This window comes from Papio anubis, chromosome 15 (genome assembly GCF_008728515.1).
Source record: "Papio anubis isolate 15944 chromosome 15, Panubis1.0, whole genome shotgun sequence".
Lineage (NCBI taxonomy): Eukaryota > Metazoa > Chordata > Mammalia > Primates > Cercopithecidae > Papio > Papio anubis.
Genome location: NC_044990.1, coordinates 11266169 through 11278701, shown reverse-complemented (window position 1 = coordinate 11278701; position 12533 = coordinate 11266169). Strand labels below are relative to the sequence as shown.

The window sequence follows — 12533 nt, the reverse complement described above, 5'->3', positions numbered from 1 at the left end:
CATCTCTACTAAAAATACAAAAAAAATTAGCCAGGCGTGGTGGCGGGCGCCTGTAGTCCCAGCTACTCCGGAGGCTGAGGCAGAAGAATGGCGTGAACCCGGGAAGTGGAGCTTGCAGTGAGCCGAGATCGTGCCACTGCACTCCAGCCTGGCGACAGAGCAAGACCCTGTCTCAAAAAAAAAATGTCCCCTGTATGTTGATGACTCCCAAATTCATATCCAGCCATTCCTCTGAACAGACTCCTATGTAACCATCAAGTAGACGTTTCCACTTAGATGCCTAATAAGCATCTAAAACTGAGCTCCTGAACTTCCCCAAATACTTGCTTTTCTTTCAGTCTTTCTTTCTAAGTGGCAGTTCCATTCTTCCCAATGCTCAGACCATCCTGCACTGTCCCCCTACCTTCAAAATACAACAAGAATCTGACTGCTTCTCACCACTTACATTGCTTTTGTTTGGTTCATCTTCATCTTTTGCCTAAGTGCTTGAAAGAGCCTCCAAATGGCTTGTTTGTACTCTTGCGCCCCCTACAGCCTATTCTCAACACAGCGGCCTGAATGATCCTGTGAAAACCTGTCAGACTGTGTCCCTCCACCTGGAATCTTCCTGTGACGTCCTGTCATCACAGGAAGTTACAGTTCACACAAGGATCCCCACACAACCTGGCTCTTCACTGCCTCTGTCCCTGGCTGTTACTTCTCACTCTCTGGTCTCTGCCAGTGCTCAATGGTACACTAGGCATGATCCTGCCGCACCACTACCTTTGTAATTGCCTGGAAAGCTCTTCCCCACATGGCCACATGCCTCACCTCACTCACTCAATTCCTTCAAGTTTCACTCAAATGTCAACCTTCCAGGGAGGTCTCTCTCCTCACCTCTCAATCTAAAATTACAGCCCTCTCTCTTCCCTAACATTACCCTCCCACCCACTTAATCTTTTTTTTCTGAGCACTAAAAAAAACTATACACATGTATGTTACTTATTTCTTTGTTTGTACTCTCCCTCCCCCAACCTCATAATGTAAGCTCTATGAGGGTAGGGATTCTATCTGTTTTGTTAATTGCTATGTACCCAGCACTTAAAACAGTGTCTGGTACATAACAGTCATTAAATATCGATGAATTAAATAAACAAAAGTTATCCACCTTCTATAATAACAATAAAATGTGTGAAAAGAGTCACCCAAATATGATCAAGATGAAATAAAATGGCATGGGAACAATGTGGCTTACTAATATAATATAGTCAAAGAAAACCCCACAAAGCACTAAAACATAACTAAGCAAACACAAACACATTTAAAAAACGAGAAAATTTAAAAAAGCAAAAGAGAAAGAACAAAACTCCTAAGAAAACAAAACTCAACAAATAGAAGAAAACTCTTGAATTCTTCACAATAGGTTCATGCTGTTGAACTTAGTAAGACCATATATTCAATAAAATAAAAGCCTGACTCTGAGACAATAAACAGCCCTGTACAATGAAAAGTAGAGAGTGATGGCCAAAGCAATAAATTGAGGACATCAATATAACATCACAATGGGATAAACACATACATTAGAAATAGTAAGAAAACATAAATTGCAGAAAATAAAATTAAGGACAATTTCTATAAAATTAAGTAGCACAGACTGGGATGTAAACTGTTACCCCTGAAATAATATTGAATTGCTTTTCATTAAAAATCTGAGGTTCAAAGACGCTTACTTTCAGATCACTAGATAGCAAATTTGCCAACTGGTAGCTCCAACTAATCATAAGAGATTTTAAAAGACAATGTTTTTCAAAAGAATAAACAAAAAAATTAAATACATTGTGCATTACCTGTTTTTTTCACAACAGAAACTACAAATCCTATTAGGTCCACCTCAGAACAAGAGGGCTGAAAGTCTGGATCTAAAAATTTGCTGAAGTGAAGGGGCTCCCGTGGCTGGTAAACCTGAAATAAAATTTCATCTGACACCTATAGAAAACAAAACAAAAATTCAATATATGGAGATTCCATAAACTAACAAGCACTTATCAAAACTGAAAAATCACACTGAAAGGTTTGTACCGGTAGTTGTTGATACTGAGTTTTTTTTGTCACTGCTAACTGTATGTTAGCTCTTTCAGATTTACTTTTAGATTTTGAAGTTGCAAGATGATAAATTCTATATCTCTTTCCTTCTGTTAACAGAGAATATAAATCTGATGATGGACGCCAAATACTCAATATAACTGTTCAGAGAAAGATGAGAAAGACGCAATGGAAGAAGTGATTATCATTTAAATTTTTGTTTCAAAATAAATACAGATCATCTTTTATATTATCTCTTTGTAGGCGTTGGTGGTTTTTGCTTCTCTGTTATAAACTAACTTTATACTTTATCTGGATTTATAATCATTTTGTTAGTAAGGCCATTTTTTAACTTAATAAAACTGATAAAAACAAAGCATTTACACACACACCTGAATCTTTTTCTTTTTTTGAATAGCTTACAATACGCAACTTCCACATAGTTGTGACATCTCTTGATAAACCTTGTTCCTTTTGTTCAGCAGATTCCATGGCTTTCCTGATTTCCAACTGGATCTGAGCTTGTTTCTTATCATTCAACATTTGCCTGTGATTATTCAAGGCTCTTAACTGCTCTTCACTGAAATAACCCTGTGACCATTTAAGATATTGGAATAAAAAGCAATTAAAACTAAAAAGTCCCATCATTGTAACCGGATCGCTTTAAACAGGACAAATACAACAAAATTAGAGCTCATCCTCAGGGTGTGGTTAATGTAATCTGTTTCTCACATAGTATTCTCAGGTGCCTCAAACTGTTAATAATTCTGTTTCCCTAAGGCAAAAATGATCCTCCAATTATAAATGTACTCTAATAATCATAATCATCACCATCTACATTACAGATGGCTAACATTTGAATGCTCATTATTTTGAGAAATAGATCTATGTGTAGTAAATGTATTCACTCATTTAATCTTCACAACAATCCATGAGGTAGGTAATATTCATTGTTTCCGTGTTATAGGTAAAACTGAGGCACAAAGAGAACAACTAATTTGCACAAACCACATAGGTAGAGGTTGGCCCCAGAACCCTGATTCTTAGCCCTGGGAGTCTAATTTCATTAACTGTTAAATAGTAGACACAATTTAAAACAGATATGTACTAAACATACTTTTATGTTTGCCTCTACACTTCTGTCCTACTCACTTTAGCAAATTTCTACCTGTACCTCTTGGGAATCTTACCCAGTGTAACAAAAATAAACAGATAAATCAATAAACAAATAAAATAGGAAATGGAATTTAGACATGTAACATACCAGACTGCTGCTACACTTTAGGATATTATACATCTTAATATCCTAATCTATACTGGGAAGGGAGACTATCCAATCTCTGTATCTTATGGAGGTATAGAGATTCTAAATATGCAGGCAGTGTTTAAACCATTTTGTTGTAAAACCTGATTTCAGAAGGCCAACATTCAACATTGTTACTGAAAACAAATTCTAAAAGGACTGTTTTAAAAATGGATGCCTATGTTCTCCTCAAAGAATTACAAAGATAACTTTAAAAAAGTAAAATCTCATAGACTCATAGGCACTTAGAACCCTAAAGATAACCTACTGTTAGGTTTTCCCTTGATAGAAGGTGGAAATGAGGTCCTAAGAAATACATTACTTGTCCAGTTACAGAGTGGCTGGGCAAGGCCCTACTCCAACTCTTATTCTGCTCCCTTACGTCCAGACAAAAAAAATTGTTAAATTCTGTGGATGAAATTAAAGCTGTCTTCATGATGATACATAGAATGCACAAGCTTTGACAAATAATATAATAAAAGATAGAAGCAAATAATTTTTCAAGAAATAATCATAAAGCCTTCATTTTCAGACCTGCAGTAAGTATACTCACAAGTTTTAAAACTGGACTCACTTCTCACAGGGAGAACCCAAATTGTAACATTTCAGAACAGGAGGGAATTTTACTCAGTACAGCACTGCTTACATTACTGATGAAATATTGTTTATTTTGTAGTCCCACTATTTAAGAAATTCAAGGCTATATTCACAAGATTTATTAAGTCATGAAGTAAATGAAATTAATCAATTAACAACCAGCAGTTTTGGTAAAATATTTGCTCCTTCCTATCTAACAAACTAATCTTAGAATTTGAATTTTTTTAGGTATCTATCGTCTAAACATTTAGGAGGTAGCTTTATAAAATTATGTTCTAATAATAGTAACTAACATTTATATGGAACTTTTATATAGATTTATTTGATCCTAAAACAATATTTTATGCCCATTTAATAGCTTTTTTTTTGAGATGGAGTTTTGCTCTTGTTGCCCAGGCTGGAGTGCAATGGCATGACCTGGGTTCACTGCAACCTCTGCCTCTTGGATTCAAGCGATTCTCCTGTCTCAGCCTCCTGAATAGCTGAGATCATAGGCATGCGCACCACACCTGGCTAATTTTGTATTTTTAGTAGAGATGGGGTTTCACCATGTTGGCCAGGCTGGTCACGAACTCCCGACCTCAGGTATTCTGCCTGCCTCGGCCTCCCAAAATGCTGGGATTATAGGCGTGAGCCACCGTGCCTGGCCAGCTATTTTATTCTCATTTACTTTGTTAATAAAATGAGAATGCCACGATTCTAAAGCCTATGCTACTTCTAACAATTTAGAGCTTCTGAAACATTTCTACCGAATTACCCTTAGGGTAGAGGATTATCAAGTAAACTCCAGATAGGACTTGAGAAACATGGAAACTAAGCCATTACTTTGAAGATATTTGTTTTATCTTAAAAATAAAAAAGGTTTTTGCTTCAGAGTACAGGAGGGACAAAAATAAAATAAACAAGTTTTGCCTGTATTTTAAACCAAATTTATTTAATATATAAAATTCTAGAACCCTCCCATCCTCTACTTGGTATAGAGTTGAAAACGTACCACCACACTGGTTTGGCACATCACTGAAAATCCCAGAAATGTACACATTCCTTCTGAGAAATGCAGCATTTCAACATATTCCTTCCCGTGATGGCCAGAGAGTCTAAAACAGCTTCCCACCTTGAATAATCATCAAGCCTCATTATATGTCCTCTTACTCTCTCACCTCAAGGTAAGCTGGGTCTGCTGCATTCTTCACTGCTTCGTAAAGCTCTGCACCATCTTGCAGAGCACGAACTTGCTGTCTTGTTAGTGCACGTGATGGTAAATATGGTTTTGTTGTGTTTTCTAAGAAAAAAAAAAGGATCATTAATTCACTAAACTGTAAATTTAAAGCAACTAAAACTAAAGAACCAAGCATAAAACATCCAAAGAAGGGAGATTTTAAAATAAGAAACTATGCATCTGCTAAAAGTTTTTTCTTTTTTTTTTGAGACAGGGTCTCAACTTGTCACCCAAGTTGGAGTGCAGTGGTGTGATCTCGGCTCATTGCAACCTCTGTCTCCCGGGTTCAAGTGATTCTCCTGTCTCAGCCTCCCGAATAGCTGGGATTACAGGCACATGCCAACATGCCCGGATAATTTTTGCATTTTTGGTAGAGACAGAGTTTCACCATATTGGCCAGGCTGGTCTCAAACTCCTGACCTCAACTGATCCACCCACCTTGGACTCCCAAACTGTTGGGATTATAGATGTGATCCACGACACCCGGCCTGCTATAAGTTTTCTAGGAAATTTTGAAACTAGTGTACTCACGGTTTAAAAAAAAAAAAAAGTCATACAGAGTTTAATTACAGTAATATGTGAGTTAAGCACAAGTATATTTGTTTTAATGTATTGCACTTTATTGAGTTTCACAGATACTGCATTTCTTTTTAAACACTAATTGAAGGTTTGTGGAAACTATGTTGAGGAAGCCTACTGGTGCCATTTTTGCAACAGTATGTGCTCACTTAACGTTTCTGTCACAGAGCTCTGACAGAGATGTATAGCGTGATTAATGTTATTTTCATGCCTCCTAACACAATATCCATTCTGTGGCCCATGGATCATGGAGTCATCTCAACTTTCAAGTCTTATTATTTAAGAAACATGTCTTATAAAGAATAGCTGCCATAGTGATTTCTCCGATAGATACGGGTAAAGTGAATTGAAACCTTTCAGAAAGGATTCGCCCTTCTAGATACCATTAAGAACATTAGTGTTTCATGGGAAGTCAAAATATCAACAATAACAAGTTTACCAGAAGTTGATTCCAAACCTCATGGATGACTTTGGGGGGGTTCAAGACTTCAATGGAGGAAGTAACTGCATATGTGGTGGAAATAGCAAGAGAACTAGAATTAGAAGTAAAGCCTGAAGATGTGACTGAATTACTGCAATGTCACATTAAAACTTAAATGATGAGGAGCTTCATAAATCTCATCTTGAACTGTAATCCTCACGTCAAGGGACGGACCTGGTGGGAGGTGACTGGATCACGAGGGCAGTTTCCCTCATGCTGTTCCATGATAGTGAGGGAGTTCTCAAGAGATCTGATGGCTTAAAAGTGAGAGTTCCCCCGTACTCTCTTTCCTGCCACCCTGTGAAGAAGGTACTTGCTTCTCCTTAATCTTCCACTACGACGTAAGTTTCCTGAGGCCTCCCCAGCCATGTGGAACTGTGAATCAATTAAACCTTTTTCCTTTACAAATTACCCAGTCTCAGGTATTTTTATAGCAGTATGAGGATGAACTAATACAGAGAATTGGTACCAGGAGTGGGGTACTGCTATAACAATAACCTGAAAATGTGGAATTGACTTTGGAACTAGATAACAGGCAGAGACTGGAACAGTTTGGAGGGCTCGGAAGAAGACAGGAAGATGTGGGAAAGTCTGGAACTCCCTAGAGATTTGTTGAATGGTTTTGACCAAAATTCTGACAGTGATATGGACAATGAAGTCAGGCTGAGGTGGTCTCAGATGGAGATGAGGATTTTATTGGGAACTGAAGCAAAGGTCACTTTTGCTATGCTTTAGAGCAAAGAGACTAGTGGCATTTTGCTCCTTCACTAGAGATCCATGGAATGTAGAACTTGAGAGAGATGATTTAGGGTATCCTGTGGAAGAAATTTCTAAGCAGCAAAGTGCTCAAGGTGTGATGTGGCTTTTTCTAGAAACACACAGTCATACGTGTTCACAAAGAGACGGTTTGAAATTGGAACTTATATTTAAAAGGGAAGCAGAGCATAAAAGTTTGGAAAACCTGCAGCCCGACCATGAAATAGAAAAGAAAAATCCATCTCCTGGGAAAGAATTCAAGCCATCTGCAGAAGTTTGCATAAGTAACAAGGAGACAAATATTAATAGCCAAGACAATGGAGACAGTGTCTCCAAGGCATGTCAGAGATCTTCACAGCAGGCCCTTCTATCACAGGCCTGGAGACCTTGGAGGGAAAAATGGTTTTGTGGGCTGGGCCCAAGGCCCCACTGCTCTGTGCAGCCATGGGACATGGCACCCTGCATCCCACTTGCTCTAGCTCCAGCCATTGATAAAAACGGCCAAGGTACAGATCAGCCCATTGCTTGAGACGGTGCAAGCCCCAAGCCTTGATGGCCTCCATGTGGTGTTGGGCCTGTGGGTGTGCAGAAGACAAGAGGTGAGCTGTGGGAGCCTCTGCCTAGATTTCAGAGGATGTATGGAAGTGCCAGGATGTCCACGCAGTAGTCTGCTGCGGGGGCAGAGACCTCATAGAGAACCTCTGTTAGCACAGTATGAGAGGGAAATTGGGAGGGAAATATGGGGTTGGAGCCACCCCCTAGAGTCCTCACTGGGGAACTGCCCAGTGGAGCTGTGAGAAGAGGGCCATCATCCTCCACTGACAGCCTGCACTGTGTGGCTGTCACTCAACGGCAGCCCATGAAAGCAGATGCAGGGGCTGTACCCTGCAGAGCCAAAGGGGCAGAGCTGCCCAAGGCCGTGGGAGATCACCCCTTATTCGGCATGCCCTGGATGTAAGACATGGAGTCAAAGGAGATTTTAGAGCTTTAATGACTGGCCTGGGTGTGGTGGCTCACTTGAGGCTAGGAGTTTATTTTTTTATTTTATTATTTATTTATTTATTTATTTTTTGAGACAGAATCTTGCTTTGTTGCCCAGGCTGGAGTGCAGTGGTGCGATTTTGGCTCACTGCAACCTCCGCCTCCCAGGTTCAAGCGATTCTCCTGCCTCAGCCTCCCAAGTAGCTGGGATTACAGATGTGTGCCACCACGCCCAGCTAATTTTTGTATTTTTCGTAGAAACAGGGTTTCACCATGTTGGCCAGGCTGGTCTTGAACTCCTGACCTCATGATCTGCCCAACTCAGCCTCCCAAAGTGGTGGGATTACAGGCGTGAGACACCACACCCAGCGAGGCTAGGAGTTTATGATCAGCCTGGCCAACATGGCGAAACCCCATCTCTACTAAAAATACAAAAATTAGCTGGGCATAATGGTGTACACCTGTAATCCCAGCTACTTGGGAGGCTGAGGCATGAGAATTGCTTGAAACAGGAGGCAGAGGCTGCAGTGAGCCTATACCTCTCCACTGCACTCTAGCCTGAACAACAGAGCAAAACCCCATCTCAAAAAGAAAAAAAAAAAAAAGATTCAATGATTTCCTGGCTAGATTTCAGACTTGCATGGGGACTGTAGTCCCTCTGTTTTGGCCAATTTCTCCCACTTGAGATGGGAGCATTTACCCAATACCTGTACCCCCATTGTATCTTGGAAGTAATGAATTTGCTTTTGATTTTACAGGCTCATAGATGGAAGAGATTTGTCTTGTCTCAGATGAAGACTTTGGACTTCAATTTTTGAGTTAATGCTGGAATTAGTTAAGAATTTCGGGGACTGTTGGGAAGGCATGATTGGTTTTGAAATGTGGAAAGGACATGAGATTTGGGAGAGTCTGGGACAGAATGATATGGTTTGGCTCTGTGTCCCTACCCAAATCTCATCTCAAATTGTAATCCCCATGTGTTGAGGGAGAGATCTGGTGGTAGGTGACTGGATCATGGGGGTGGTTCCCCCATGCTATTCTTGTGCTAGTGAGGGAGTTGTCACGAGATCTCATGGCTTAAAAGTGGCAGTTGACCCTGCACTCTCTCTTCTGCCACCTTATGAAAAATGTATTTGTTTCTCCTTTGCCTTCTGCCATGATTGTAAGTTTCCTGAGGCCTCCTCAGCCAAGTGGAACTGTGAGTCAATTAAGCTTCTTTCCTTTAGAAATTACCCAGTCTCAGGTATTTTGTATAGCAGTGTGAGAACAGATTAATACAGAGCTGCTTCTTATGGATGAGCAAAGAAAGTAGTTTCTTGAGAAGGAATCTACTCCTGGTGAAGGTGCTGTGAATATTGTTGAAATGACAACAAAGGATTTAGAATATTACATAATACGCTGATAAAGCAGAGTTTGACAGAATTGACTCCAATTATGAAAGCAGTTCTACCGTGGATAAAATGCTATCAAACAGCATTGCATGCTACAGAGAAATCTTTCATGAAAGGAAAAGTCAATCAGTGTTGCAAATGCTCTTGTCTTATTTTAAGAAATTGCCACAACCGCCCCAACCTTCAGCAACTACCACTCTGATCATTCAGCAGGCATCAACATCAAGGAAAGATCCTCCACCAGGGCCGGGCGCGGTGGCTCAAGCCTGTAATCCCAGCACTTTGGGAGGCCGAGGCGGGCGGATCACGAGGTCAGGAGATCGAGACCATCCTGGCTAACATGGTGAAACCCCGTCTCTACTAAAAATACAAAAAACTAGCCGGGCGTGGTGGCGGGTGCCTGTAGTCCCAGCTACTCGGAGGCTGAGGCAGGAGAATGGCCTGAACCTGGGAGGCGGAGCTTGCAGTGAGCCGAGATCGTGCCACTGCACTCCAGCCTGGGTGACACAGCGCGAGACTCCGTCTCAAAAAAAAAAAAGATCCTCCACCAGCAAAAATATTACAACTCACTGAAAGCTCAGATGATCATTAGCATTTCTTAGCAATAAAGTATATTAAGGTATGTGCATTGTTTTCTTAAGACACAACGCTACTACCACACATTTAAGAGATTACGCTATAGTGTAAACATTACTTTTGTATGCTCTGGGAAGTCAAAATATTCATGTGATGTGCTCTACTGTAATATTTGCTTTATTGCGGTAGTCTATAATCAAATCCACAGTATCTCTGAGGTATGCCTGTAAATGATTTCATAATCACTTATTTATGAAAATAGTTGATAATTTTAAGCAAATAAAATATAAGAAGCAATATTTCTGCAGATAACTGTGGAACTATAAGTTCTATAGAACATGTTATATCTTCTATATAAATCATGAGGAAATGAAGAAAAACATAAAATCTTCAGCAACAACAAAAGGGAGATATGAAAAAATAAAATTTATGTCATATAAACATAAAAACACCACGATTTTTAACATTAAAATTGACACCACAATAGGCCCTAGTTCCAGGCATCAAAACACATGAAAACTAATAACTACAATGACAAAAATGCAAAAGTCACATAATATAGGTAAGAACTCAGGAAAAATATTACAAATGGCTTAGGGAAAAATAATCTGATATTTCTGTCCCTTGTTGCTATGCTTTCTCTAATACCAAAAAAGAATACTCCAGATACTAAAAAATAAAGTCAATTTATTATTCAAAATAAAAACAATTTACTCATTAAAAATGTTAAATTGAAAGTCTCTAAAACTTTGTTCTTATATTAGAAATAAAAATGTGTACCATATAACTCATTTTACCTTCATGTTCTTCAAATTCCTCTTGAATTTTAGTGAATAAGGCTTCTAGTCTCTTTTGTTGGGCCTCCACATATTTTGCTGCTTCCTTTTCTTCCTCTCTTTCATTGCGAAATATGTATAATCCAGATGATGTCTTCTCCATCCACTGTAATAATATGTTACACACACCAAAAAAGTCATATATATGTAACTTTCAAATTAATTGTATCAAGTCAGGCACGGTGGCTCACGCCTGTAATCCCAGAATTTTGGGAGACTGAGGTGAGTGGATCACCTGAGGTCAGGAGTTTGAGATCAGCCTGACCAATATGGTGAAACTCCGTCTCTACCAAAAATACAAAATTATCCGGGTAGGGTGGCGCATGCCTGTAATCTCAGCTACTTGAGAGGCTGAGGGAGGAGAATCACTTGAACCCGGGAGGTGGAGGTTGCAGTGAGCCAAGATCACGCCATTGCACTCCAGCCTGGGCAAGAGACCAAAACTCCGTCACAAACAAACAAACAAACAAACAAAGCTTATCAAAAGAAAGAAATATATGATAAGTTTCAAGAATATATCATACCTGTATAGGGTATGCTCTTTGAATAATTACATCAACACAACCAACATTTCCTCCATCACTGAAAAGTGATGATAAGGGCAGGGGAAAAGGTCTAGGGTCAGGAAAGAATCCAAGTTTGGTATACCAGCGAGCAGGCCGAGTACTGTTAGCAGAAATCTGGACAAATTAATAAATATATGGATTTAGGAGTTAAATATGTATTCAATTCTATTACAGATATCATAAGAGTTTTCATTCTTTTAGAACTGCCTTAAAAATATTCACTTTAAAAAGTCTTAGGAAGATTAGTAAGACAGTAAGTAAAAAATGTACCAAAGTGAAAATATTTTCAAAATAGAGTACTTCTCAAACATATTGTTTATACTGCTACAAGTTTTTAATGCTATTTAAATGTTTCTATTAGAAAACAGATAAAAGGAACTCCAATTTAAACATAATAGTTTAAAATACACTTATTCAATCAAGCTTCCTCAAAAAACCTACATGGACAAAGGCAACTAGAGAGAATAGGAAGTGAGGCATCACCAAAATTTTGGAAGCTAAGAATTTGTGGAACGAGTAAATGACAAAGCAGCCTGAGAATGATTATGGTTAACACAAAGAGCAAATATTCATCGAACACTTACTAAGGTACCTGGCATAGTGTTAAGCACTTTACGTATATTAACAATTAATCTTTGGCCAGGCAAGGTGGCTCACGCCTGTAATCCCAACACTTTGGGAGGCCGAGGCAGGCGCATCACCTGACGTCAGGAGTTTGAGATCAGCCTGGCCAACATGGTGAAACCCCATCGCTACTAAAAAAAAAAAAAAAGTAGCCAGGTGAGGTGGTGGGCGCCTGTAATCCCGGCTACTTGGGAGGCTGAGGCAGGAGAACTGCTTGAACCTGGAGGCAGAGGGTATGGTGAGCTGAGATTGTGCCACTGCACTCCAGCCCGGGTGACAGAATGCGCCTCCGTCTCCAAATAAAAAAGAAAAGAAAAGAAAAAGAAAAAAACAAATTTTCTTCACAATAATCCTAAGACTCATCTCCATTTTACAGATGACGATAAAACTAAAATATGTGAGAAACTACACAACTTGCCCAAGGTTATTCAGCCACCAAACTTGTTGTAAGGAGTTAATATGAAACAAAATAATTAAAGGAACAAAATAATTAAATAACAAAATAATTAAAGGAAAACACGCAGAAACTGGAGGCAACAGGTACCTGTGAAGGCTGGAGCATA

General features: G+C 39.3%; 1 protein-coding gene across 3 annotated transcripts in view; it reads right to left on the bottom strand.

The window, feature by feature from the left end:
• Positions 1-12533, bottom strand: part of BRCA2 (BRCA2 DNA repair associated) — a 92875-nt gene that overhangs the window by 23944 nt on the left and 56398 nt on the right. For 2 of the 3 annotated variants that reach the window (XM_021929368.2, XM_003913740.5), the window contains exons 19-24: positions 11305-11460; positions 10742-10886; positions 5122-5243; positions 2454-2652; positions 2059-2222; positions 1827-1965 (exon numbers count right to left, since the gene is read on the bottom strand). In XM_021929368.2, the coding sequence (XP_021785060.2) occupies positions 1827-1965; positions 2059-2222; positions 2454-2652; positions 5122-5243; positions 10742-10886; positions 11305-11460 (925 nt within the window). Of the gene's footprint in view, positions 1-1826; positions 1966-2058; positions 2223-2453; positions 2653-5121; positions 5244-10741; positions 10887-11304; positions 11461-12533 lie in introns of those variants that run through there. The other variant, XM_021929370.2, reaches the window with a different exon arrangement.